The sequence below is a fragment of the Rhinatrema bivittatum genome, chromosome 2, assembly GCF_901001135.1.
Source record: "Rhinatrema bivittatum chromosome 2, aRhiBiv1.1, whole genome shotgun sequence".
NCBI classification, from domain to species: Eukaryota; Metazoa; Chordata; class Amphibia; order Gymnophiona; family Rhinatrematidae; genus Rhinatrema; species Rhinatrema bivittatum.
Window position 1 is genome coordinate 305,524,811 of NC_042616.1, and position 15,726 is coordinate 305,540,536.

General features: G+C 45.8%; 1 protein-coding gene across 2 annotated transcripts in view; it reads right to left on the minus strand.

Annotated features, from left to right (window-relative positions):
* The window catches only part of TNS3 (tensin 3), a 592,547-nt gene that overhangs the window by 560,037 nt on the left and 16,784 nt on the right, over window positions 1-15,726 (minus strand). The window contains exon 1 of one of the 2 annotated variants that reach the window (XM_029589690.1): window positions 7,657-7,810. The exons of the other annotated variant lie outside the window; for it this stretch is intronic. Coding sequence (XP_029445550.1) covers window positions 7,657-7,699 — 43 coding nt within the window. The 5' untranslated portion in view covers window positions 7,700-7,810. Of the gene's footprint in view, window positions 1-7,656; window positions 7,811-15,726 lie in introns of those variants that run through there. 2 annotated transcript variants of the gene reach the window in all.

A 15,726-nucleotide genomic window follows, 5' to 3' on the forward strand; every position in this document is an offset into this window, starting at 1 on the left:
CACGGGTGAATCCCTAGCTACAGGCTGAACCCGAACCGGCAGGACCAACAGACACCAAACCAGGTGCCAATGGGCACAACAACAGAGGTGCTGGTGGGAACTGCAGGGACAGCCTGAATAAAAAATCAAGGGCTCACGGTGAAAGAGTTGGGTACATAGCTGAAAATGGTTTCACAGGACAGATTGGCCAAACCTGCTATCCCGTCTGCCATCTCTGTCCAAACAATAAGGCGCAGCGAAAGTGTGAAGGGAACTGCACGTCGCAGCTCTGCAGATCTCTCCCAATGGAACTGCATGGAGGTAGGCCACAGAGGTAGCCATGGCCCTCATGGAGTGTGCCATGGCAGGGATCTTCAGGTGCAGGCTCTTCTGGTCATAGCAGAAAGAGATACAGTCCGCTATCCAGGTGGAAAGAGTCTGCTTAGTAACAGCCCTGCCCAGCTGGCTGGAGTCAAACGAGACAAACAACTGGGAGACAGCCTATGGCCCGCCGGACCAGGTGGAAGGCCAGGAGCCGCTTACAATCCAGCGTGTGCAAAGCCTTCTCTCCCGGGCCAGCATGAGGCCAGGGAAAGAAAGCAGGCAGCACAACAGATGAGTAAGATGGAAGTCCATAACCACCTTGGGCAGAAATGAGGGATGCGTGCGCAGGATCACCTTGTCATGATAGAATCTAGTGTAGGGTGGATAAGCCATCAAGGCGTGCAGCTCACTGACCCTGCAGGCAGATGTGACCACTATCAAGAAAACCACCATCAATATCAAATGTTTGAGAGCACACGAACACAGCCGCTCAACTGTGTGGGGATGACATTGAAGATGACATCCAATAACAGTTCCAGCCCAGACATAGCAGTCGGCATTGGGTGCAGGAGCCAGCCTCAAAGGAGTCGCTGAAGGCACCAGAATCGGGGAAGGCACCAATATCGGTTCGTGCAAAAACACCCTCCACCACCAGGTGTACTTGACACTCCAACTCCACCTCAAAGGCCTCCAACAAGAGCGGAGGCTGAGAGAAGAGGGGTGGGTCCCGAGGAGGGTCGATATCTGGCACCAGGAGCAGTGCGGATGACCCCGGACCACCAGCATCGAGGGAGGATGGGGCCTCCTCGTGTCGAGGCCGCTTATGCAGCAAGGCGACAAGTGCCATGGTCCTCACCGGCCCAGACCCATGCTTGGACAGAAACTGGTAACTGTGTTTGCAGGATCTCCCATGGTGCCCGTACTTTCCCTGGCGCTAAGGACAAGAACGATGATCTGGATGTCCAGGACTTTGAGGACACAGAGACTGGCCAATCCCCGGAGCCCCCCTGCCCTGAGAGCAGCAGGGGAGGGGTGATGACTGGGGGATCGAGGGCAATCAGATCTCCCCTCAGTCCCTAGGCGTCAGGGGCACCACCACCAGCGTAGAGGGCTTGGACTTGCCAGAGCCAAATACTTTCTCCATTTTGTCCAGCCTGGCCTGTCAGCCTTTCGGGGTCATCTGGGCACACAATTTGCAGCCCCGGACATCATACGATGCCCCCAGAAGATGCATACCTGATGTGGCTCTGTTAGGGAAATAGTCCGGGAGCACTGGGGGCATCGATGAAAGCCCGAGGCAGCCATGAGGCACACAGCGACCACGAGGGCACGACGACCAGCGGATACGGAAGGAGAAAAAAGTATTCGCCGACCGAGAAGAACCCGAGGGGACAGAAGAGTGACCCAGCGCAGGAAAAATGCGAAAAATAAAAAAATTTTGCATCGAAAGAGACAAGTTTTCCAACTAAAGGCACAAGCTCCACCTCTGCGGAAAAGAAAGGACTGAGGACAGACCCTGCATGGATGCCTAGTTAACAGCATGCTGGGCATGCTCAGAAGTTTTGGTGCCGGGCTCCATCTGATGATGTCACCCATGTGTGAGGACTAACATCCTGCTTGTCTTAGGAGAAAAAAGGATGCTCGTATTGAGCGCCTGTTGCAATTGTAGGCGCCCAATGTATTTAAGCGCTAGGGTTGCACAATTCTCCCCTAGCGCATTTTTTTTTTTTTTTGTACACAGCCCCTCATTTAAACAGTGCATTGGATGCCTAGGGGATGTGGCTGCATGTGCACTAGGAAAACAAGTACTCAATACAGCTGTCTGCTTTCAATGTATATATCTGCTGATTATAATCCATGTTTCTGTATTACTAATTTACTGTTTTGTGTTAATTTATAGTTTGTAATTTTGTTAACTTATTGTTTGATTCTTGATCTCCCATTTCTGTTATAGTTTAATTCTGTCCTATCTTCCGACATCCATGTTTTTACTCTCCCTGTTTTAATGTAACTTCTCATTTCTACTTATACGTTAATTGGTTTCCCCATGTTTTAATGTAAACCGGCACGATAAGACCTGGTCTTGAGTGTCGGTATAGTAAAAGAAGTTAAATAAATAATAAATAAATGCATGTTTTATTGTATCAGCCCCTAAAAGGGTTAAAAGTTTGTATGAGGCATAGACATTGTTTAAAAAATACCATCTTGAAACCCCAGATAAAATGTATTCCATGCTTTTAAAAGGTTGAAAAAAAAAAAACCAGACACCTAACAGCACAGTTTAATGGCAAGGTGAAAGAGGCAATTAAAGCCAAAAAATTAAAAGCATACCCTAATAAGGAAAAAAAAGGCAAGAGCAAACATACTGACAAGTCAGATGTAAAACAGCAGTGAGACTGGCCAAGGAAGAATTGGAGAAGAAGCTTGCCAAAACTATTAATAAAATCTTTTTCAAATACATCTGAAGCAAAATGCCTGTAAGGGAATCACCTGGGCCACTCGATGACCAAGGGGCACTCAGGGAAGACAAAAAAAACAGCATAAAAATCTGAATAAATGTTTGCCTTTGTCTTTACTAAGGAGGATGTTGGAGATATATCCACACTAAAAACACAGAGTGATTATTCTGATCAACTAAAGCAAATCTCTGTCATAACGGAAGATATAATAGATCAAACTGACAATCTAAAGAGGAAGAAATCACCAGGTCTGGATGGTATTCACCCCATAGCTCTGAAAGAACCAAAACATGAAACTGCATACCTTTTGCTAGCAATCTGTAACCTATCATTGAAAACAGCAACAGTTCCTGTAGACAAGATGGTAGCCAATTTAACACCAGTTTTTAAAAATCGGTTCCAGGAGTGACCCAGGAAACCCTAAAAAAGTGAGCCTGATGACAGCACTGGGCAAAATGATAGAAACTATTCTTAAACCAAAATTATTGGCCATATAGATAGACATGACTTAATGGGGAAGAGTCAACATGGTTTTAGCAAAGGGAAGTCTTGCCTTACAAATCTACTAGATTTTTTTCAAGGTGTACATAAACAATGTGGATAAAGGTGAGATATTGTATTTGGATTTTCAGAAGGCATTTGACAAAGTCCGCCATGAGAGATTCCTCAGGAAATTAAAAAGTCACGGGAAAGGAGGCTGTGTTCTAGTGTGGAATGGCAACTGGTTAAAACTCAGGAAACAGAGCTGGACTAAATAGACAGTTTTCCAAATGGAGAAAGATTAATGGGAGAGTACCGCAGGGATCTTTACTGGGACCTATGCTGTTTAACATATTCATAACTGATCAGATTTACAGATAATCAAAATTATTCAAATATGTTAGGACAGCTGCAGATTGAAAGGAACGGCAAAAGGACCTTGCATGTCTAGGAGACTGGGCATCTGAATGACAGGTGAAATTTTAACGTGGATAAGCACAAATGGATGCACAGAGGGAAAAATAGTCCCAACAGCAGGTACATGATGCTGGGTTCTGTACTGGGAAAGACCTTGGCATCTTTGTGGACAATATGCTGAAATCCTCCGCGTGGGGGTGTGGTGGCAGTCAAAAGAGAAAATAGAATGTTAGGATTGCTCGGAAAAGGAATGGAGAGTAAAATGGAAAATATATCACCTCTGAACCGCACCATGTGTGCAGTTCTAGTTGCCCCATCTAAAAATAAATAAATACAGTGGAACTAGAAAAAGTGCAGAGGAATGTGATAAAAATGATGAGAGCGATGGATCTTCTCTCTCCTGTCATGAGAGGCTCCACAGGCTAGTAGGGCACTTCGCTTGGAAGAGAGATAGAGAGGACATGGCACGTTTATAAAACCACGAGAAGGGTGGAACGCTTAAATAAAGGACAGTTATTTACCCTTTCAAATAATATTACAACAAAGGGATACGCCATGAAATTAACAACCAGCAGATTCAAAACAAATTGTAGAGAAAGTACTTTTTCACTCAATAAGCAGTCAAGCTATGGAATCTGCTGACAAGAGAGATGGTCAAGGCGACTAGCAAAGACGGGATTTTAAAAAGGTTTGGACAAGTTCCTGGCAGAAAAGTCCGTAACACATTATTAGCCAGGCAGACTAGAGAATGCCACTGCTATCCCTGGGAAGCAGTAACAAGAAACCGATCCTACTTCATGGGGTCTGCCAGGTACTTGTGATCCAGACTGGCTACCGTCAAAGACAGGATGCATGCTGACCTTTACTGAACAGACCCCAGTATCACACTTAAAGGGGGCAGACTCAGGCATAAAATTAGTAAATATTTCTTCATGGGCAGGTGGTGGATACATGGATTCTTAGCTGCGAGGAAGGAAAAGAAAAGTTAAGAGAGATCAACTGGAATCTATGGTACCAGTCATGAAGGGAAATGGGAGGATTTGATGGTTCTCACTGCCCTTATCTTGTCTTTACATTTTTTCTTTCTGTGTTTCTGCACAGTCCAAATATCTTGCATTAAGCAGCGACAAATATTGCTCTGCACACTCCTACATGTAATTTGCCAAAAATACCAATCAATATATTGTCCCTCATTATATGGAGGCTGGCATGCATATCATGTTTCAAAACTGACAGTCAACCATTTTATTCCACAGAAAATATTACAAATGAAGTGTCAGAACCCGTCTGGAAGGAAAGTATCATTTACATACAAATGCTTGATATTAGAACAGAACTAAGGCTGGCCCCGCTCAGACAAAAGCTATCGTTTACAGTCTTCACTGCATTTGGAGCAGTTATCGAATTCCTGCAAAAAAACAGTCTGAGGTACGTCAAACTGTAAGCACTTCAATACTGCAACAGGAGGACAATGTCAATGCTAAGGAAGGTAATATTTTCATTCATAAGCAAAAACAGCACTGTGGGGGGGGAGTCTATATCCCCAAAAGCTCCTGCACACCTCAAGAAGGCAGCACCTACCCTGACCACCTTACAACAACCAGAAAACAGGAAAAGGGAAAGCTCCCCGACTGTTCCTGCACAAAATAAAACTCATCCAAGAAACAGAAAGAGGAAAGGAGGATCATGCAGAAAGAAAGACCCAGCGCCTGCAGGACAGAGAGCAGGTGTCAGGTACAAACCTAAACTGCGAGCCCTCTGAAGACAGGAAAGCACCTACAGTTACTGTGAATAAAGTTTGAGCTAAGTCTAAATAATGACCCCCAACCAAGAAAGGTGAACAACAGGTCATCAGAGCGAGACTGGCCTGCCTAGTACTGGACTGTTTGACGGGACGGGAAGGTAGAAAAATCCCCTTTGCATGCCGAGTAATGAAGCCAGAGACCCGGCGGGCTGCTGGAGAGGCACAGAGACGGAGAAATCCATACTGGGATGCTTATGTGATGTGTTTTAAGGCAGGAGCCACCCCTGTGAGAAGAACAAGGAATTAAAGGGCCACAACCGACAAATGATGCCCGGAGAAAGAAAGCAAACCCTGGCAGGCAGCGAGGAAACCCAGGAGGGTTTTACAAAGTGGTAGCAGAGGTGGGACAGTGCCCAGGTGGGACAGTGCCCAGAGGCTGACAATGAACAGCAACGTTGCAGAGATAAAGCAAGAAGAAAATGTTTTTTCTCACTCTTTTCCCCTATCCTCCCTTCTTGGCATTGGCTATGCAGGATGGCAAGACAGAATGGCTCCTTCAAATCCTCACTGAAGGCCAAAAGCAGCTGTAATCTGCGATTCTGAGCTAGCGGGCCCAGCAGCAAGTACCAAGTATCCCAAGCTGAGCAGATCACCACAGCCCGCCCTCCACCCGCAAATTTTGTTACTGCTCAAGCTTTACCTGAGACAGCAGACACCTTCCCAAGCAACTTTGAAAAGGATGGCAAGGAGAGCAGGGTGGCCAGAGAACACCTGGGTCAAATAGCTGAGGAAGCTGCTAATGGAAGAGCATCTATCAGTGGTCAACCCAGATGGAAAACACCTGTTACCTGGAAGTCAAGAGAGCCATCCTAGACAGAATGCCAGAGTTTCCAGGGCAATTACCAACTCTCATCTGAACCCCCGAGGTTCCGTATTACAGACTGACCTTCAGTTCGTGAAAGTGACTGAAATCTAAGAGGAAGACCAGGCCCGAAGTAGCACAGGAACATCTCCAGAATGGCCTCGACCAGGCCATGTAAATGGTGGACCCACAGCACCCCAAGAGTAGACAGGAGGCAGCCCTCGAACTAGCTGAAACCTTCCAATAAGGCCCAGGAACCCAAGAGTCAGAGTGCTGCTCTCAACCAGCCCCATAGGACAGGGTTGACCTGGATAGAGCGACACTATGAGAAACCTATATTGGAGTGTTTATTTGCTGTATATTAAGGCAGTAACCCCCGCTGAGAGGAACAAGGAATTAAAGAGCTAGAACTGACAACTGAGTCAATGTCCTCTGTACACAGACGTCACCCTGAGAATTAGAGCAAACCCCAGCAGGAGATAAGGAAGCCCAAGAGGATCTTTACAGGCCCGAGCATAAAATATTTCACAGAAGATCAAAGGCTTGAATGAATACAAAAATATATGTTTAAACACAGTAAAAATCCAGGCACTCCCCGCAACAGTGCAAGTGTCAGAGGGTGCGGCCATCAATTCCACTATTACTGGGGACTAGAAGACAACCCTGTAAGTATCTCTACACATTTTCAGGACATGCACACACTTCTTCCAGTTTCTTTTTCATCTACCAGGTTCAAAAGTATGACTGCACCAAACAATTTAGCAAACAATTTCTTTTACAAAACAAAGCTGCCGTTTCCTAGTTATGTTGGTGATCCTGCAAGAAGTATTTCTTCTGATTCAAATACTTAATCCAGACAACTTCTCAGCCCAAGCACCGAGACCGCATAACAACACCACGCGCTGTAAATAACCTCTGCCATGGTTAACAGTATTTCTGTTTCTCAGAGAGGGAAAGCAGTTCCTAATTTTTGAAATCCCCACATAACAGAAGTTACAAAGCAAAAAGAAAACGAGAGCAAACTTATGACAGCTGTAACTCACTTAATTCTCAGGTTTCCTCCCCTCCCTCCATTTATCCCCCTGACAGAAGCCACTTCTCCAGACTGCACTCCCAGTTAACTTGTGCCTTCAATGACCAGAAGCGCTGGAGAGAAATCCCCTCAGCACCATTACACTGGCTGGCAGGGTTTGCTGAGTCCGCAGCAGCCACACTTCCTCTCCCCCTCCTGAAGGGGGGGGGGGGGGTCCAGCATGTCACCTCTGCAACATCCCTAGCCCCTGCCCAGCCCCAGCGCTACAACCTGAGTCATGGGGGGAGGGGGGTTAATCAGTCCTCGACACTTCATTTAACACCCGGCAATAACCCGTCCAGGGCACAGCTCGACTTACAGAGGCAGCTCTCCAGCAGCCAGTTCTGCACACGCTGCGGCATTCTTCAGCGGTACTGGGACAGCATCTCGAAGCAACGCTTGCTACCAGGAGAGCAGGGTTTTCTCTGAAACAAAATTAATACCTATTCAAACTGCCCCCATTCCCCCACCCACCCACCCCCCACCCTCAAAAAGATAAAGCTGCACGTCTAGCTGTCCAGCTGATTTCATCCGGCGCAGTCGGCGGGCACCGTCTCTATCCCTCAGCTCGACAGCTGAAGGTCTGCATTCGGCACATCTGCTCGCGCCTCACATAAAGCTCTCCCAAAACCGTGCCCGAGAATTCTGGCCTGTGTTCCAAAAACAACTGTCCCTACTTGGCCATGGAATGCGGCGTTAAGTGCACGCGCTGCTCACTCGGCTATCTCACTGATCTCACAGAGGAGCCCGAGTGCCTGCATGGCTTCCAGTTAAGTGCTGTCTCTCCTGATATGGTCCTGTCTACCTCAAAACGGCAGCAGACGAGCGAGCAACGAATGTGAAAACACAGTGTCTGCTGATTTTAATGCCCAACGTTCATCTGGACCCTGCCATTTTCGTGGGCTTTGCTCTTAGCCTTCTAATTTTATTTTTCTGTACTCCATTCAAACTCCCGCTTAGGTTCGCACGTAGGTGGGCTCCACGCGGGCAACGTGGATTTTAAAAGCTTTGATATACGTGCGGATATGCGCACGTGAGCGCAAAACATAGAGGGGCGGAAAAGGGGCGAGGAATGACCATTCCAGGGTGGGGGTCAACATTTTCGCACATAACTCGGTATTTTAAAACCGGAGACCATGGCACATGGTGCCTTGATATCCGCGTAGCTTTACTGCTGCTCCTGATGAGGAGCAAGTCTACAGATCTCACATTTTAGGGCTTACAAGACAAGGTGAGGGGTCCAGGTCAACTGGGGGGCATGCAGGATGAAGAACCAGAGAGGTCTAGATGATCTCAAGATTGACTGGGCAAGTGATAAAACTGGGAACGTCCCTCCCACGAGCATGTTTTAAAATCCACCTACATATGCGCGTTAAAGCCGGCAAAGTCCTATAGGAGATACGCGAAGTAGGTTTGCATGAATAACTTCCTAAAATTAGGATCATATTTAACGCGCAGTAGGCATATTTAAAATGTGCAAGTGTCTGCATGATTTAAAATTCCAGCATATCTGGGCGCACGCGTGCTCTTTCTAAAATTAGTCTGACTTTGTCTTGACCCTGTCCACCTGAAATTAGACTGACACCAACAACTCATGTGGTACAGAATGCTTTAGAGCAGAGTTTCCCAAACTGTGGGTCGAGACCCCCCAAATGGGGTGACAAGACCTCCAAGCTGGGGTCATAAGTGCCTCAAAGGGCAGTGCTCGACAGATGCCACCACCAGCAGTAGTAGTGGACGTCAGCACAGGGCCTGTGAGCCAGCCTGCACTCATAGATCCTGCAGCGGTCCCACTCTCGCATGAGTTTCAGAGGTAACCGGAAGCTGTGCATGACGAGGGATTAGGGCCACTTGCAGGGCCTGTGAGCTTGCACTGGTTCACAGGTCTTGTGTTGACTTTCATTACTAATGCTGCTGCCATTTACAGATCACCAGTGGGCTTTGGACCAGCCATGAGGGGAGGGGAGGGGAGGGGAAGGGTAGGCTGAGTACACATAGGCCCGTGGAGATTGCCACTGCTCCTCTATCACCACCACCACCACCGTTGAACCTACCCAAGAGAAAAATGTTGCCTCTGTCATCAGCCTGCCCTCTCTTCCCACCAGTTGTCATCCACCTTTGGCTTAGGTCCCAAAGGAAAATGTTGCCACTGACCCTGGCCAAGAGGATGTTTGGCAGAGGGGCTGTGTGAAGGGAGGGATCAGATGCAAGAAGGGTTTGAGGGTTGGATCAGTGGGAAATGGACTGGCTGTGGAAGGTGAGGAGGGAATGACAGATTCATGCGGAATGCAAGAGAGGAGCTTGGGGTGAGAGGGGCATCAACTGAGGAGGATGTGAGAAAAGAGATCAATGGGAGGAGGCGAGGCTGAGAGGGAGGAGATGACAAAGGATCAATTGGGGATTGTAAAAATGACTTGGAGGTGAGTGATTCAGCTGGGAGGATGTGAAATAAGCTGGAGGACGGAGAGAAAAAGGATGGGCTGGGAAGATGAGAGAAGCCCGAGAATATAAGGGGGATCAGCTGGAAGGGTGGAGGTTGAGAGAGGAGGTTCTCTGGAAGGGGATGGCGGTTGAGAGAAAGAATCGACTGGAGATGATGGGGGTTGAGAGAGAGGATCAGTTGGAACACAGGGAAGGTTTCAGTGGATTGATTGTTGGAGGGGGTCCACACCCCCTGCAGATTTGATTTGGTCAATCTCTGGGGTCATATGAATTTTCAAGCGCTAAAATGAGGTCACAATGGATAGACATTTTGGAAGCCCAGCTTTAGAAAGGCTAGTAATCTGTTGTAGAGCCTATTAAAGTCACCAATGCTGAGTTCTTAGAATTTAAAGGATACACTTACTTACATTAACTTCCTGCTATCATACTCCATGTTCAACTGAGCTCAGTGCAGTACTGAACAGAAAACAGTGCTTCATATCACTGGCATGTGATGATGCCAGCTTCAGTTTAGCACTGCAGCAAAGAGCCGCTGCTATCCTCAACTCCCTTAGTTATACCAGCGACTTGGAGAACACTGAAATTAATGGTCTTTCAAAAGCAACAGAGATGTTAAGTATCCTTTTTTTTCCCATTAAGTCATTTTATTTAGATTTAGTTTCTGTTTTCATTTTGTTATTTTTGGTTGGTTTTATTTTTGTGCCTTTTTGTTTTTAAAAAAGTGTATTTTATTTTATTTTGGGCCTTGAGTCTGCAAAACTTGCAGGTGTGTGCAAAAACATTATACACAGGACTACGTTTCTGCATAGAAAAGAGCCAAATATCCCTACCCCACCCTGAATTGGCCGGAATGTTATTTTCACAACATGAAAATAAAAACCAATGGCACGGGTTCAGTACTTCCAGACAGTTGATTTTTTTGCAAAACTCAGGAGATTCTGCACAATTGAAACCACGCTGCTTAAATATTATTGTAGTTAGACAGTTGTTGATGAAAAGTCTGAATCTGTGCTCAACAACTCTACTTCTTCTTTTTCCCTCGATTTTTCTCCTGACAAAACAGCTGGTAGCAGCACACAGGCAAAAAAATAAACTGCGCTAAATATTCAAAAAGTAGAGTATCTCTACCTGAATACCTCCTGGACAATGGAAAACTGATTTTCCTTCAGTGATTTGCTGGATTTCATTCCAAAGTACATAAACGCTATGCTTCATAGACTATGAATCAGAATTGACATATGGGTGACATATGGGTGGCACCAGATTTCTCTCTCCTAGATAGAACAGCTTTTGCTTTACTGAGCATGTCCGGGAATTGCCGCTTGGCTATTGCCAATTTTAGAGTTAATTTTAGAGTTAATTCTAGCTAGGTAGTCGGCTCTCCAAGGAGGCAAGCGGGCATTTAGCATAGCTGATTCATTCTGCTGTCTATGAAGAAAACCATTTACGGTAAGCAAATTTGCACGCTGATTTAGACATGACAAGTGGGGAGTCCCAAGCTGAGGTTGCAGCAGAACGCTTACTGAATAAGCAACCCAGGCCCCACTGTGCAGAGTATACCACTGGGTGAATAGGCTATACAAAATGGCTTGTCTGAATTTACTGTCACTCTTTGAAAGATGGCCCAGACAGTAATGGGACACAAAGGTATGTACTGACTACCATGTTACAGCTTTGCAGATGTCTTTGAGAGGTATAAAATGGACCCTTGACTTACAAACTCAATTCGTTCGAGAGGGCTGGTTGTAACTCAAGTTTATTTATTATTTATTATTTTTATATACCGACATTCATCTCAATTGAGACATCACACCGGTTTACATTCAGGTACTGTAGGTATTTCTCTATCCCCAGAGGGCTTACAATCTAAGTTTTTGTACCTGAGGCAACGTAGGATAAAGTGACTTGCCCAAGGTCACAAGGAGCGACAGCAGGACTTGAACCTTAGTCTCCTGGTTCATAGTCCACTGCTCTAACCACTAGGCTATTCCTCCTCCCTAGTTGGTTGTAAGAAGACTATTTTTCCCATAAGAAATAATGGAAATACCCATAATGCATCCTGAACCTCCCAAAGTATCCCTTACCTAACCTTTTCATAATAATAAAAAAAAAGGGTTGAACAATATGTCTAATTTACCAGAAACACCAATAATTTTCCTAGTGTACTCACAAAAAAAAGTTATAAAATGTGCCTAGCCTACCAGAAACAATAATTTCATACTTACTCACCATTCAAGTTGACATCTTTGGCATGCAGGAAGAGAGGAGGGGAAGGAATCCCCCCTCCTCATCTCCTCAGAGCACATCTCTGGCCTCCAAACACTTATTTCCCCCTCCCAGCATACTCATTCCTCCCCTCCTGATACCTTGCTGTAGCCAGCTGGGACTACACTCCCTTTCTGCTGCTGCACAGAAGCTTCCTTGGTCACCAGTGATGTTGTTTGCTGCAATGCCGTGCTGGGTCTGCCTACGTGCTCTTGTGAACATTTGCAGCTCTGGGTGCGCCTGAGATGGACAGGCCTCACTGGGAGCAGCAGCAGCCAATCACTGCAACTGCAGAGCAGAAGTCCCATCCACCAAGCCCAAAAAAAATGTGATTGACAGAAAAAACGCCCAATTAGAAGCAACTGCACGCACAAGCGGATACACATGGCCTTGGCCGGCATTCAGGTTGTAACTCAAGACTTTGGTTTTAACTCAAAACTAAAATTTTGGTTGTAACCCAAGTTGTTCACATGTCAGGCCGGTTGTAACTCGAGGGTCCACTGTAGTTTGCAAATAAGCGACTAATGCAACCGTGGCTCTAACTTGAGGAGGCTTGATAGTATCTGTAATTTGTAGTCCTGCTAGCATTATAGCAGTGTGCAATCCAGTCTGCTAACCAGTTGGACAAATTATATTTGGCCACTGCTATGCCCAGTCTGTTAGGATCATAAAAGATGAATAGTTGTGAAGCCAGACAATGTAGCCGAGTCTTTTTGTAGTAAGCCAAGGCTCTTTTACAGTCTAAGGCAGGGGTGGGCAATTCTGGTCCTCGAGGGCCACAAACCAGTCTGGTTTTCAGGATATCCCTAATGAATATGCATGAGAGAGATTTGCATGCACTCTGCCTCAGTTGTATGCAAATCTATGTCATGCATATTCATTAGGATATCCTAAAACCTCGACAGGTTTGTGGCCCTCGAGGACTGGAATTGCCCACCCCTGGTCTAAGGTATGAAAGGTTTTCTCACCTTCATGTGTGGGTGGCCTCGGGAAGAACACATGTAACCTGATGGCTTGATTAACACAGAATGCTGAAACCACATTTGGCAGAAACGTTTGGTGGGTACAGAGCACCATCTTTTTCTGAAAGAATTACATATAAGGCATTTGCAAACCCATTCCCATATTGTTATCACTTCTTGGCAAACAGTCCATGACTCTGTGCCCCCTTGCTTATTCACAAAGAACATGGCTACTTGGTTGTCAGTTTGAAGGAGACTGCTCTTCCCCTAAAGGAAGCGAGTGAATGTTGTTAGAGTGTACCTGATCACTCTCAGTTCCAGGAGGTTGATTTGAAATTGGCTTTCTAGGAATGACCATGTTCATTGAGTTTGAAAGGGTCCCATGTGGGCCACCCAACCCTATGTGAAGGCATCCATCACAAACATAACTTGGTGAGGAAGTAGACAGAATGGTGTTCCCTCCTGAAGGCTACAGGGATCTAGCCACTGGTATAGATTGTTTCATTTGCTCTGAAATTCCTTTGGTTGTCAGAGGTTGTGTGAGCTGTCCCATTGGGAGTGGAGATCCCACTGCAGAAATCATGTGTGAAGGCGGATTATTAGTGAAACTACATGAATCGCAGCTGTCATGTGGCCCAGAACAAACAGATCTTCTCTGACTATTGATCCGCATTCAACAGTTGTATTCCAGAAATCAGAGTATTCACCTGATCCTATGGAAGGAAAGCTCTCTCCTATTCAGAATCTATCCACAAACCAACAAATTTGATTTTATTGGAGGTAATTAGAGATGATTTCTTGAAATTTACCAGGAATTTTCGTGATTATTGCAGTGAGATTAGTCTACCATCCCTGGAGTTTCCCGTCACAAGCCAGTCATCCAGATAAAGGAAGACTTGGGTGTGCTGACACCACAGATGTGTTGCTACTACAGCCAGGCAACTGGTGAAGATCCTTGGGTGCTACTAAGAGGCCAAGGGGGAGCACTCTGTACTGATAGCAGGAAGAGTCAACCATAAAGCACGGGTAATGCTAATGGGAGAGATGGATGGGGAATATAAGCGTCAGCATCTTTTAGATCCAGAGCACACATCCATTCCCCCATCTAGATAAAAGGGAGGATTGCATAGAGGGAAATCAATTTAAATTTCTCCAAGAGTATATGCTTGTTCAGGCTTCTTAAATCCAGGATATGTCTCAGTCTCCCAGATTTCTTAGGGATTAGGAAGTATTGGGAGTAGAGCCATTGGCTATGATGGGGAGGAACCAGTTCTATTGCCTGCTGTTCAAGGAATGACTTCACCTCTAGGCAGAGTTGTGTCAAGTGAGAGATTCGGATTGAAAGCTGAGCGACAAAAAAAGGCTGGAAGCCGGAAGAAACACAAGTAATATCCAGATTCACAATCTTGAGAACCCAGCAAACATTGATGGTCTTGCACCACTCCTCCAGGTAGTACTGGATTCTTCCCCCTACTGGAGAGGATAGTTTCTGGGTTGGACAAATGGTCAAAAACTTGGTCCATGCTTTGCATGACTTGCTGTGTTTTTGGATGACAATGTTCATGCTGAGAAGCACATGTTGGAAGTTGTTACTGTTGTGGAAGTACAGGCAGCATTCGGTATCACTGGAATTGCTAAAAGAGGCAGCTCTGGAAATAGGGTCTTTTAAAAGCACAGTAAATGCACCTTGCAGAAGACTGCTGTTTTGGTCCCGTAGAGAGGGACTGGATTGTCACATGCTGCTCCTTTATTTGAGCAAGCATTTCTCTGAGCATTGTCATGAAAGTCATCTGGCGGCTACTGGCTCTCAACCAAGCCATGCAATGAGCTACAATGGAATCCATCGAGGTGCATGCCAGGGTATCAAATACCTCGTAAATGAATCAGTTAAAATGGGGTACACACTCTTCCACATCTAAGAATGGTTGAAAGTATGCATTTCTGACTTCACTGGGTGGAGGGAAAGGCTTTAGCCTCTGTATACAATTATGGAAGTACTGAACCATGTAAAACTGGTGAGTGGAATTTCATGCATTAAGCACAGAGCTTTGGAAAACCTTTTTCCCAAAATTGTCCTATAGTCTGAGATCCTTACCTAGCAGAGTATTCGAATATATCCTTTTTTTTTTTTTTTTTTTAATTTGCTCTTTTATGAGCGGATTCTACCAAAACTGATTTGTGGGGTAACTGCACTATTCCAAATTCCTGGGGAGTTTTGTGCTCTATACTTGAGGTCTAGTTTCCTTGCAACTCGGGGGACAGAAAATAGGATTTTCCTACATTCTGGTTTTGCAATTCTTGCAGTATATCATGGATTGGGATTGCTGCTGGCTCCACCAGCGTTTCCAAAATTTGGAGGAGGCCAAAGATATTTGTGTGAGGATCTTTGTCCTTATGACATTAATTCCAAATGCTTTTCCCAGTTTGTCCAGAAATCTGAAGTACAAAAGGTTCTCCGGTAAAGAAAAGTGTTCTGGAGGGTCCGGAAGGGGGTTGGAGGGGATCCCCATTGACCTCTTTTCAGAACTAGAGATGTGGGAACACTGATCCAGGACCCCAATGATGAAGGTGGTGACCGAGGAGGCGTCCTTGACCATCTCTGAGGATTATAATCCTGGTGGACGTCCTTTGACAGGCTGGACTCCACAGCAAGAGAACGCCATGGACTAGACCACCTCATGGGGATTCTGATACAGTATCCACCCCAATCAGGGGCTCCT